This window comes from Giraffa tippelskirchi, chromosome 3, assembly GCF_054371585.1.
Source record: "Giraffa tippelskirchi isolate mGirTip1 chromosome 3, T2T-mGirTip1v1.2.pri, whole genome shotgun sequence".
NCBI lineage: Eukaryota > Metazoa > Chordata > Mammalia > Artiodactyla > Giraffidae > Giraffa > Giraffa tippelskirchi.
The window spans coordinates 29137275-29150468 of record NC_137277.1 but is presented as its reverse complement, the minus strand read 5'-3'; the positions used below and the strand labels follow the sequence as shown (position 1 = coordinate 29150468).

Sequence of the window (13194 nt, the reverse complement as noted above, 5' to 3'; positions counted from 1 at the left end):
GAACTTATTTCAGGATACAGAACAGAAGGTAGGTGAGCTCTGCAGCAAGCTGGCACAACACCCAGAACTTTTGTTAAGTTTTATTTTTATTTCACCTCATACAGAAACACAGTTATATAACCTGCCTTAGTAAAATTTTCACTTTGGGGTCCAGCATCATGGCCACACTTGAACTTGGGAGCAATGTAAAAATCACCACCTAGCTCTGGAAGGGGATCGCAGCCTGGTAGTGGAGGACCCTGCTTCTTCTGGGGTGGGGTGCTGTACATGGAGAATAATGTTGTCAAGCCTGCCATGATGTTCTACGTAAGAACTTAGAAGCCTGTCATTTCCGTAAAACAGCAGTCTCTTGGTTGAAGATTCATACTTTTACTTTTCCTGGTCACCTTCCTCAGAACAAGTATTATTTTTAACATGTCCAACCTTTCCCATTGCCTCCAAGTTAAAAAAATATTTGTATTATAATAGTTCACAGTACGTCACAGTAAAATAGTTTTGATCATTTTCTACCATAAAAGAGGCAGACTCTTAAAAAAATAACAAAAAAAAAGCAAAACATACTTTTACAATCCATTCACACTGTCAGCATTATCCACAGAAAGCAGCCAGAGAACCATAAATACATTTGTCAACCTCAGGAAGTAGTAGTCACATGTTAACGAGGTACGTGGAACCTCCAGGGTAGCGCCCAGAAGAGGCAACCAGCTGGCCTGTGAGGGTTGCTGTCTTTCCAGTGAGAACTGGCCAAGCGCGCCCCATCCCTTTGTTACTGAGCCTTCTCCTGGAAGAGGCCAGAGCCTGGGTCATAGGCCCAGCTGGAGAGTGGGCTGTGACCCTGCCTGCCCCTCCCCGCTCTTGAGGACGTCCGTCCGGCAGAGGACGTACCTGGAAATGATTTTGTGAAAAGTGTAGCGGAAGTCTCGGTTCCGGTAGGCGTAGACAATGGGGTTGACAGCCGAGTTGGCGTGCGACAGGAGGATGGCTATGTTCATTGCCCACTTGGGCTTCTCCTTGGCCCAGGTTGGCTGGAAGAGCGAGGCGCAGTTGATGGCGTGGACTGGCAGCCAGCACAGGGCGAAGATGCCAACAATCATGGCCAGGGACTTGGCCGCGTGGATCTCCCGCTGGAGGACGGTCCTCGAGTGGTCCATGAGCTCTGTGCGCTGCAGCTGCCTGCAGGCCACCAGGAAGATCTTGACATAGACGACCAGCATGATGAGCAGCGGGGGCAGGACACAGCCAAAGAAGTTGAAGTACACCATGTAGCTCATGGGTACCACGTTTTCGAAGAGGCACCTGATGAGGCAGCAGCTCATGTTCGTGGCTCCATCCCCCGGCTCCGTGCAGTTGATGGCACTTTTTCTGCTGTTCCACCCCAGGAACGGCGTCAGGCCAATGCCAAAGGCCAAGACCCAGAGGGCAGCAATGACTCCTCTCGCTCGGGCCCCAGTGACCAGACTCTTATACCTGTTGAAAAGGACATGGTCTGTTATAGTAATCTCAGAGCACCCCACCATCTCTGCTTTCTGTGCCAGGCCTTGACCCCAACAGCTTCAGGTCCACACTCAGAGGGCACTAGGGTCTTTTGTCTGCAACGCTGATGACAGTCAAATGTATAAACAGCTTTGCTCCAACAAGATTTTCATTCTTACTAACTCACCTCTGTCTGGTGACAAACCATGGTCAAGGAGAGCAAGTAGCAAATTCTTTTTTTAAAAAAAAATATTTGTTTGGCTGCACCAGCTCTTAGTTGTGGCAGTCAGGATCTTTCAGTGGCAGTATGCAGGATACCAAGGGAACATTTCATGCAAAGGTGGGCTCAATAAAGGACAGAAATGGTATGGACCTAGCAGAAGCAAAAGATATTAAGAAGAGGTGGCAAGAATACACAGAAGAAGTATACAAAAAAGATCTTCACAACCCAGATAATCACAATGGTGTGATCACTCACACTCACCTAGAGCCAGACAGACATCCTGGAATGTGAAGTCAAGGGGGCCTTAGGAAGCATCACTACGAACAAAGCTAGTGGAGGTGATGGAATTCCAGTTGAGCTATTTCAAATCCTCAAAGATGATGCTGTGAAAGTGCTGCACTCAACATGTCAGCAAATTTGGAAAACTCAGCAGTGGCCACAGGACTGGAAAAGGTCAGTTTTCATTCTGATCCCAAAGAAAGGCAAGGCCAAAGAATGCTCGAACTACCACACAGTTGCACTCATCTCACACGCTAGTAAAGTAATGCTCAAAATTCTCCAAGCCAGGCTTCAGCAATATGTGAACTGTGAACTTCCAGATGTTCAAGCTGGTTTTAGAAAAGGCAGAGGAACCAGAGATCAAATTGCCAACATCAGCTGGATCATCGAAAAAGCAAGAGAATTCCAGAAAAACATCTATTTCTGCTTTATTGACTATGCCAAAGCCTTTGTGTGGATCACGATAAACTGTGGAAAATTCTTAAGGAGATGGGAATACCAGACCACCTGACCTGCCTCTTGAGAAACCTGTATGCAGGTCAGGAAGCAACAGTTAGAACTGGACATGGAACAACAGTCTGGTTCCAAATAGGAAAAGGAGTATGTCAAGGCTGTATATTGTCACCCTGCTTATTTAACTTATATGCAGAGTACATCATGAGAAATGCTGGGCTGGAGGAAGCACAAGCTGGAATCAAGATTGCCAGGACAAATATCAATAACTTCAGATATGCAGATGACACCACCCTTATGGCAGAAAGCGAAGAAGAACTAAAGAGCCTCTTGATGAAAGTGAAAGAGGAGAGTGAAAAAGTTGGCTTAAAACTCAACATTCAGAAAACTAAGATCATGACATCCAGTCCCATCACTTCATGGCAAATAGATGGGGAAACAGTGGCTGACTTTATTTTTTGGGGCTCCATAATCACTGCAGATGGTGATTGCAGCCATGAAATTAAAAGATGCTTACTCCTTGGAAGGAAAGTTATGACCAACCTAGACAGCATATTGAAAAGCAGAGACATTACTTTGTCAACAAAGGTCCATCTAGTCAAGGCCGTGGTTTTTCCAGTAGTCACGTATGGATGTGAGAGTTGGACTATAAAGAAAGCTAAGTGCTGAAAAATTGATGCTTTTGAACTGTGGTGTTGGAGAAGACTCTTGAGAGTCCCTTGGACTGCAAGGAGATCCAACCAGTCCATCCTAAAAGAGATCAGTCACGGGTGTTCATTGGAAGGACTGATGTTGAAGCTGAAACTCCAATACTTTGGCCACCTCATGCAAAGATCTGACTCATATGAAAAGACCGTGATGCTGGGAACGATTGAGGGCAGGAGGAGAAGGGGACGACAGAGGATGAGATGCTTGGATGGCATCGCCAACTCAATGGACATGGGTTTGGGTGGACTCCGGGAGTTGGTGATGGATGGGGAGGCCTGGCGCGCTGTGGTTCATGGGGTCGCAAAGAGTCAGACACGACTGAGTGACTGAACTGAACTAAACTGACTGATGCAGGATCTAGTTCCCTGACCAGGAATCGAACCCAGACCCTCTGGGTTTGGGAGCATGGAGTCCTAGCCACTGGACCACCAGGGAAGTCCCAAGTGGCAAATTCTTAAAGGCTGCTTTCTGATTAACCAGATTCCAACCTTGGGTCTAGATCTCCTACAAGACACAAACATAGGGGGTCAAGATACACAAGGGAACAGAACCCACAAAGACCCCTGCTCTTCAGAGACTTAGTTCTAATAGGGGGACAGATCATAATGAATAACAAACATCAGTCAGTAAATTACATGGTGTGTTAGAAGGAGACGCATAATATAAAAAAGGAAAAAGCAGAGTGTGGAAGGTGAGGTGTGATAAGATGCCCTTGAAGAACCTGAGAAGTGAGGCCTAGGGGCCCCTTGAGTCAGGCAGCACCACCTGGTGGTTCTGGGCCAGAAGACTTGTCTCCCACAAACACCCAGGAAGAACTGTTCCCCCCACCACCACCCTCACCGGACTCCCTAGGGAAATGCTGAGAACAATTCTGGGAGCATCCCTGGCTATCTCAGCTGGCAGCAAAGTTGATAAAAGTTGGGAAAGAATGTAGCAAATGTTAAATTTTTAAAAGTAACTTTTAGACCATTAATTCTTACTTAAAATCTCTAGAAATTATAATACACATTTTGGACATTTTGCTATCAACTAGCCTAAAACAACAGTTTATAGCAAAGACTAACTTTGCTATTCATAAGTGGTCCCTAATATGTATTCAACATAAGAAAGTGAAGTCACTCAGTCGTGTCTGACTCTTTGCGACCCTATGGACTGTAGCCTACCAGGCTCCTCCGTCCATGAGGTTTTCCAGGCAAGCGTACTGGAGTGGGTTGCCATTTCCTTCTCCAGGGGATCTTCCCAACCCAGGGATTGAACCCAGGTCTCCTACATTGCAGGCAGAGTCTTTACCGTCTGAGCCACCAGGGAAGCTATATTCAACATAATATATTGAAAAAAGATGAAATAAAATCGTTACTTAACCTCTGGGAAGAGAGCTGGGCAGTAACTGGGTACATGTTATCCTGGGACTTGTCTATGGAAAGTGTCTGATCTCCTTTGCTGTGGAACCAAGCCCACACCTGTCCATGTGGCCCACAGAGCCTCAGGCCACCGCTCCATGTGCCCCCGGCCTGTGGCTCCCCACGGCGGCCTTCTGGCCCAGCTGCCCTCTGTCTCAAAGGTCACCTCCTTTCTGGCTCAGCTCATGGGTGGAGGGGGCCATGCCCACTCTCCAGCCCCTGACACACACCTGTCACAGGGCTTTGTTTATAGGTGTCTGCCCTTCGACTAGAACATCCAGCCTCTTAAGGACTCAGACCTCGTCCCTTTGCATCAGCGTCCCCAGGAGCTAGCAAAATGCCTGGCACATAGAGGGTTCTCAGTAATGAGCTCACACACACATATTCTGACTTGTTATCAGACAGCTTTAGAGAGCTTGTGCCTTAGGAACGCCCGATGCTGGGGCCTGGACGGGCAGCAGAACTGGTCCACTGGGGAGGTCTCACCTCCCGTCAGCCATGATCCCTCATCTCTGCTCTCAGCAACAGGCAGCTCAGCTGAGGGGCCTTGATGGCAAAGGACCTGTGGGCGCAGTTGCCATTCAGCTGCATCTATTTCCAACTCCCCTCTGCTTCCCTCCTCATTTAGGCATGTAAAGCCATTCCTTACAGAAATATCTTTTCCGGCCATGACTGCACCAGGGACGTGAAGAATGCAGTCAGGCCCTTGCAGGGTAACATGGCCACCTCCTGCAGACACAACTCTTAGTCACAGAACCTTGAGCCCACAAGGCAGCCTCTGCAGCGGCCCTGTCCTCACGCCTCTGCTTTTCTGAAGTGCATACGCTGAGTGCAGACCAGCCCCGGGGATGAATTAGATCCAGGCAAGCAAATTCTCTGTCAGTCATCAACTGGGGTGGCTACAGGAGGTGGTTTTAGCCAGTGAGACAAAAGAAGTCTGCTAGAATACTTCCAAGAGAGATTTTACATGGTAAAAGAAGAGAGACCCATGAGGAGAGCTCCTCCCCCATGCCCATCCCTTTCTGTTCTTCCGGGAGGCTGTGAAGCCCAGAGCTGCAGCAGCCATCCTGTGACCATGAGGCAGGAGCCTGAAAAACAAGGCTAATGGCAAAGCAGAAGGAAAGAGTCCAGGTTCTCAATGGTGTCTTTTAACCCCTACACCAACTCTAGAACCACCACGGTTCCCTATTCTAGCTCAAGAGAGAATTGACGGTCTTGACTGCTTAAAAGTCACTGTTACCTGCAGCTAAAAGCACGCTTATATAAACTGGAAGGGATTTTTATCTTGTCTAGTCCAACTTTCCTATTTTACAATGAGGAAATGGAGATACAAAGTTTTTAGGTAACAAAGGCAATATAAGAATATAAGAACCAAAGACCAAACAAAGCTAAGTTCAGACTTGAGGCCCCTGTTCCTTGCACCACATTATGCTGCTTTTTTAACTTCACTTGTGTCTGAGCAACATTAGAGTCCTCTGTATACAAAAGGGTCCCAGGGGTGGGGATGGGGGGGTTTCCTGCCAGAGTTCGAAACAACACAACCATTCTGAACTTCTCACAACTGCTGGATCCTGCCTGTGAAAAATAACTTTCATGCTCAGTTGTCTTAGATGAGAAAAAGCAGCTAATTTCATCTGGGGAGCTGCTGGTCACAGCCTTCTCTGTGAACTCCATAATGGCCTTTCTCCTCTAGTGGTTTATTATTTCATTCAGAGTTCTCCCTTTGAGCCATGCACTCTGCTGGCACAGTGAACAGAATCACAGCCCTCGTAGGTGATAGAGCTAATGGAACAGACAGAAAATAAACAAGTAAACACACAAACATACAAGTCGGAAGGAGTTTGGCCAAATCAAAATGGACAGGGTACACATAAGAGAAAGCCAGGAAGAGCTCAGACATAGGGCATCAGGGAAGCCTCTTGGTGGCAGAGAAGGAGAGAAGGGTCTGGAAATGGGAGAGTGGCTTTCTAAGCAGAGGGAACAGTGACTACAGACATGGAATTAAAAGATGCTTGCTCCTTGGAAGAACAGCTATGACAAACTAGACAGTGTATTAAAAAGCAGAGATCACTTTGCCCACAATTGCCTGTATAGTCAAAGCTATGGTTTTTACAGTAGTCATGTATGGATGTGAGAGATGGACCATAAAGAAGGCTGAGCACCGAAGAATTGATGCTTTTGAACTGTGGTGTTGGAGAAGACTCTTGAGAGTCCCTTGGACATCAAGGAGATCAAACCAGTCAATCCTAAAGGAAATCAACCCTGAATATTCATTGGAAGGCCTGATGCTGAAGCTGAAGCTCCAATACTTTGGCCACCTGATGCGAAGAGCTGACTCACTGGAAAAGACCCTGATGTTGGGAAAGACTGAAAGCAGGAGGAGAAGGGGATAACAGGATGAGATGGCTGGATGGCATCACCAACTCAATGGACATGAATTTGAGCAAGCTTAGGGATATAGTGAAGGACAGGGGAGCCTGTGTTGCTGCAGTCCATGGGGTCACAGAGTCAGACAGGACTGAGCAACTCAACAACAAGAAGCAGAGAGAACAGAATGTGCAAGGCTTCCAGACAGGAAGGGATTTCACTCTCCCAGAGAAGCAGGAGGGAATGTGAATGAACCTCAAGCAAGGCGGGGCGTCCCCAGGCCACAGGGAGGGGCAGAGTGTGACACTCAGCTGCCCCAGAGCAGTGAGGAGCCAGGGGGTGGAGGGCTGGGCCCCAAAGCATGCTGCGCTGATATAGAGATCCCTGCGGAGATGGAGTTTACAGGAGCAAGAAAGCAAGCAGGGCAGTTAGGAAACTTTCAGTGGTTGACTTGAGAGAAGACGCTGGTGTGGAGCAGGGTGACAGCAAGGACTGTGCACACACCCCCGCCAGAGCAGCCTCTGAATCTCACAGCCAGACGCCCTGTCCTGGAGATATGTCCCTGCAGACTGCCCCCACCAGCTGCACAGAGCATATCAGAAACACGGCCTCCCCCACCTGAGCGCGGCACCACCTGCAGGCCAGCGCATCCCACTCAGCCCGCGCCCAAGGTCATCACTGCTGCTTCCAGTTCACAGAGGTGGACACTGAGGCTCAGACGGGACAAAGGATTGGCCTGCGGCTCCAAAGCCACAGTGAGGATACAAAGCCACTCGTCCAATCTGATTCCACTTCTGTCCAGGGCAGGTATTGTCCTGCTCAGGACCCTGTGGTTCTTCCCACGATCCCAGCTCCCACCCACACCCCACCTGCCTGCTCACCCAGCCATGGGCCCAGTGTGGGTGCAGCCAGCCCAGATCAGCCACCCTCTGCTCTTGCCAAAGCTGCTGCTGGTGCCAGGGATTCCCCACCCCCGACTGCGTGGGCAGCCACGTGGGAACTGGCAGAGGCCTCTGCTGCCCTCTTGGTAGGCAGTCCTTAAAAGGTGGCAGAAAGAAGAGACTTTCTTCTGCTAGTGACACAACTAAACCCCCGGGTGGGTGGGTGGGGGAATTCAAGACAGATGCACAACTGGCACCAGAGCTGCAGCCCCACGATAGCAGGACAGTCAGTGTCCAGGCAGTGCTGCCTGGACCCTGGCGCAGGCGGGGGACGCCCAGGGATTCTGGAGAGCAGGCAGGGGTTGATGCACTGGGCAGAAGGCTGCGGGGACAACCCCTGGGGACCCTGGCATCTCATGGGGGCTCCGCTCTCCTCCTCCTATCTCCCACTTCCGGCTGGGCCTCTGTCCTCTCCAGAATGCCCGGCTTCCACCCTGCCCACCCCTCACTCCTTCTCCCTGTGCACCTCTGGTCTCAGAACATCCTCATGTGTCCCCAAACCATTCCTGAAAGGCGGGCAACATGTCCTTTCCTACATCCGCCTCGAGTGCAGGGCAAGTAAGTGGAAGGTGATGCATAGAGGAGATGTAGGTGCCTTCCCTATTCCGAACAAGCAGGACCAGCTCCAGCCACACAGAAGGGTGTCCTGGGGGCGTCCAGCTCTGGGAAGTGGCTGAGCCCTTGCTGTGCTGGACACCCTCCCCACCCCCCCGCCCCTACCACCACGGACGAGCCGGATCAAGACACAGTCACATGGCTGGAGTCAACAGAAGGGAGCAAAGCAGTGTGGACGCCGGGTTAGTCATGAAAGAGGGCTCGCCGGACATGGATGAACCAGCACTGGCCTATTTCTGGGGCAGAGCCCCTCCTCCCCTGGCTCTGCAGCCACCTCAGACCAGCCACTGTCTCAGAATTCCCAGTGCTCAGGAAGCTCTGAGTTCAGCGGATCCCCAAAGGCAGCTGTCCCTGGCAGTGACACTGAGTCCAGACAGGGAGTGTCTGAGCTCTGCTCTCAGAAAAATGCGGCCCTTGGTGGCAGCGGAACCCGCCCCACTGCTGCTGGCCTTTGATCCCAGACATCATGTGCACGAAGCACTTTCTGCATGCAGGTCACTAAGTAAACACATACGGAGTTCTGTCCTGCTTCTTAAAATTGCTGATTGTTCGCTCAGCGTCTTTTTTCTTTACGTTCAGTCTCACTCACAAGTTTCATTCCTCTGTAACAGAAATACTTCTGCTCTAAAGCAATGTATAATCCTTAGAAAATTTCTCATTCTCTAAAACCACACACGAACAACAGGACTTGCATGACAAGGGGCGAGGACAGACCTCTCAAAACCAACTGAGCGCTGTAACTAGAGCACTAACAAAGTAACTCGCACCACCCAGCGGGTAGGTCTCGCGGGGCAGAGCTGCCGCAGTGAATAGTAACAATGTACCAGAACGTCTAATGGAAATCCTGGCAAAACTGCAATGAGAGCAAGGCTGACGGGTGCCAAGACGACGCAGCTGGACGAGGAGATGTGAGTTGAGTGGGACCGTGACCGTACTGGGTGCCAGCAGGGTGGGGGTGCGGGGTGGCCAGCAGGCAGGAAGGCCCAGACCTGGGTGCTGCTTCCTCTCCTTGGCCCCTCTGGGCCACACAGCAGTCACTGAGGGGTCTTTCCTCTCCTGCTGAAGCCAGTGATACCAACACCACCAAGACAACACCTGCCTCGCCCCAGTACCTTTCCGTTCACCCAGCACACATGCTCCCATTCACACAACGGGAACCCCCTGCCCGGGGAAGGGCAGCTGTCACATTAATTGTCAAACACATTGGTCACCACGCACATAACCAGTTAGACACCAAGAGGCACGTGGATCCTGGTGACAGTAAACTTGATGCAAAGAGGTCATTGGAGTGTCCACCAGGTTCTCCACTATAACTGCTCCTCTGTTTATGATGAGTTGTATCTTGTGTTGCATATACTTTGAGAGTTTGTAAATGTATTTGGACTTCCCTCGTGGCTCAGACGGTAAACAACCCACCGGCAATGCAGGAGACCCAGGTTTGATCCCTGGGTTAGGAAGATCCCCTGGAGAAGAGAATGGCAACCCATTTCAGTATTCTTGCCTGGGGAATCTTATAGACAGAGGAGCCTGGTGAGCTGAGTCCACGAGGTGAGTATCTTGGCCCTCCTTTAAGTTCCATCAGTGAGTTTTATCACCTATTGACTATTCTTGCCTGAACCGGTTACTACGCTGACAGCTGCCAAATGATGACCTGCTTATTAACTCCATCATCCTGCTCATTATTGAGACAGCAAGAGTTCTTCCAGGTGGTTATCTAACAAAACAAAACAAAGTTCTCCTTGCTCTGCTCATTGCAAGGGCCAGGAGAAACGACGCTCCAGCAGCCATGAGCACACCAGCCAGATCTTGGCTCCTCGACACCATTCTCCACTGAAAGGAAACAGGGCTCCTTGGAGAAACGGCTGACTCTGGAGCTGCAACACACAACGGAGCCTGAAAAACCTTTCTGTGCCAGAACATAAGACGCACTCGAAAGCTTCATGGGGACGCTCATGCAGAAGTCAGCCTGAACGGGCTCCCATCCTCCAAACCTGGGCAGGAATGGACAGTAACACAACACGTGAAAAGAACATTCCCTAAGTCCACTGTGTGTAAAAAAGTAATTTAAGGAAGAGCAAAGAAAAGGCAATCTCTTCCCTATAGAAGAAAGCCAACTGATACAGGAAAACAACTGAGAAAAAATAAAATTACCATCTGACAGGGTGATAACCAATCCGGGAAGAGTCATTGGTGGGGAAAGCACACCTTCACTGTGATGAGCCCTGGCGGCCACAGCTGTAACTAAGTGAGTTTTAACATGACAGCAGTGGAAAGATGGACCCCAAGTGCCTTCCTCTGTGACAGTGGGAATGCACACAACATCAAGCAGGCGGTATTCCCACCAAAAACTGAATCTAATCGTAAGGAAACAACCAAACCGAAAACAATGTATTGAAAGAGAAGGAACAAAGGCTGAGGAACTCTTCTGATGAAAGAAAATCAGGACTTCCCTGGTGGTCCAGTGGCTAAGATTCTGAGCTCCCAACGCAGGGGGCCTGTGTTTGATCCCTGGCAGGGGAACTAGATCCCACATGCCACAATTAAGACCCAGCACAGGCAAATAAATAAATGTTTACAAACAAATAAACAAAGCCAAAAGAACATATTAGATGCACACGTGACCTTTTACTGGAAACCTGGATTTTTTTTTTTTTAAAACTGTTAAGAACATGATCAGGGCAATTGGGACATCTGACTATAGACTATATTATGTCAATCTTAAAGCTCTTGAGTGTAACTGTGCATGTGGGTGTGGGTGGGTGTAAGACAGAAGAAGCAAAAGTAGTAAAATGTAAGCAATGAGGGATTTGTATTAGTTCTGCAATTTAGAAGTTGTGAAAAAAAACACACTAGTTCAGAATGACTCATTCTTTCTGAAACCACAGACCAGATGAGTCAAATGGATACAAATATGTGTGCATACACACACACACACACACACACACACACACACACACACACACACACAGATAGGCACAGAGACATATATACACATCCATTAATAGCAGGGACTTTTTAAAAATTTCAGAATGGGTATAGTATATGTGTGCCTGTGTATGTATGTACACACACACACACATTCATCGTGTAATTTTTTAAAAGTCCCTGCTACTAAAAAATTACATTTCTAATGATTTTAGAAAATGTCAAACTTAAGAGCTAAGTCTCCCCTTGGAAACACAGCCTTATTTTTCTCCTCCCTCTCCTTGGGGGTCGCCCCAGGACTCCCGCTCTCCCCTGCTTTATCCTGAAGACATCTTCCATGGACTCATCGTGTCTCGGCCACAAGCTGGTCCATGCCTATTAGGGCAGGTCCCCCAGCATACGTGTGTGCACACGCAAGCACACAGGCTAGTCACTGGGCCGCTTCCTGGGGAGGCTGAGGGAGCAGCACGAACCCTGCATTAACAGACGAAACATCTAGAAAATGCCCCACGTGCACAGAAGCTGCGAGGGCGCCTGGGTGCCTCCTAGAGAGAGTGCCGTGAGAATCAGGAAGAGCCCACAGGTACAGAATGTGCCAGGCAGGGGAACGGCAGGTGCAAAGGCCTGACCTCAGCCAGGGAACTGAGGGGGTTCCTGAGAAGCAGAGCAGACACATAAAGGGGGAGGGGAGGGCGAGGCTGAAGGAGAGACCAGAACTGGTGGGATGTGGGCCTCAGCCTCAGATGCCGCAGGGAACATCAGGGCATCAGGTCAAGGGAGGAGGGGCAGCATGGGTGCAGAGCTGGTGTCGGGAACAGGGCGGAAGCAGAGGAGCCACCAGAGACCTGGCTGGGGGTGGGGCAGGTGCAGCCAACAGCGCCTGGTCTGCAATGCCTTTCAGTAGAGATTTGTTGTTGTTCACTTGCTCAGTCATGTCCAACTCTTTGCAACCCCATGGACTGCAGCATGCCAGGCTTTCCTGTTCTTCACTATCTCCTAGAGTTTGTTCAAACTCATGTCCATTGAGTTGGTGATGCTGTCCAACCATCTCATTCTCTGTCGCCCCCTTCTCCTCCTGCTCTCAATCTTTCCCAGCATCAGGGTCTTTTCCAATGAGTCGGCTTTTTGCATCAGTTGGCCAAAGTATTGGAGCTTCAGTATCAGTCCTTCCAATGAATATTCAGGGTTGATTTCCTTTAGGATTGACTGCTTTGATTTCCATGCTGTCCAAGGGACTCTCAAGAGTCTTCTCCAGCACCAAAATTCAATATTTACAGTCTCCATATTAAAAAAAAAAAAACATAGAGAGTGAGTCCACGGCCATCTGGCCCTGACCAGCATGTCTCCGGCTCTGCTCTCTGACTGTCACCCCAGGGCCCACCTCTGGCCTCAGGGTCCTCTGCTGTCCAGATGTCCAGTTGGCCTGGCAGCCCCTCTGCTCCAGACTCTGCTGATCTCCCGGCTGCCTCTGGCATCAGCCTTCTTCTGGGTAAATTCCAGACGCTGCCCACCTCAAGGACCCCTAGACTCTGCCTCCATCTCCATGGCCTCTACGCCAGCCACGCTCTTTCCTTCTCACGCAGACAGCGGGCTGCCCTCCAGTCCATATCCTTGCCATCCGCCAGAGTGGCTGTTCTGTAATGCGAACCCGACCTCAGCAAACTCCTGATTAAAAGCCCTTCTTGGCCTTCCAGGTCCCACCTAATTGTCACCTCTCAGAAAACCATGTTTAAGGGCAGCAGAGACGCACAAAAGGAAGTAAACTCAAAACCCTCCTAAAAACCTAAGTGGAAGGAGACACCCAGCAAGC

The 13194-nt window shown here is 49.7% G+C and overlaps 1 protein-coding gene across 2 annotated transcripts in view; it reads right to left on the bottom strand.

The window, feature by feature from the left end:
* Positions 1–13194, bottom strand: part of ADORA2B (adenosine A2b receptor) — a 31273-nt gene that overhangs the window by 9645 nt on the left and 8434 nt on the right. Inside the window, exon 2 of one of the 2 annotated variants that reach the window (XM_081583760.1) lies at positions 886–1467. In XM_081583760.1, the coding sequence (XP_081439886.1) occupies positions 886–1467 (582 nt within the window). Of the gene's footprint in view, positions 1–68; positions 1468–13194 lie in introns of those variants that run through there. The other variant, XM_081583759.1, reaches the window with a different exon arrangement.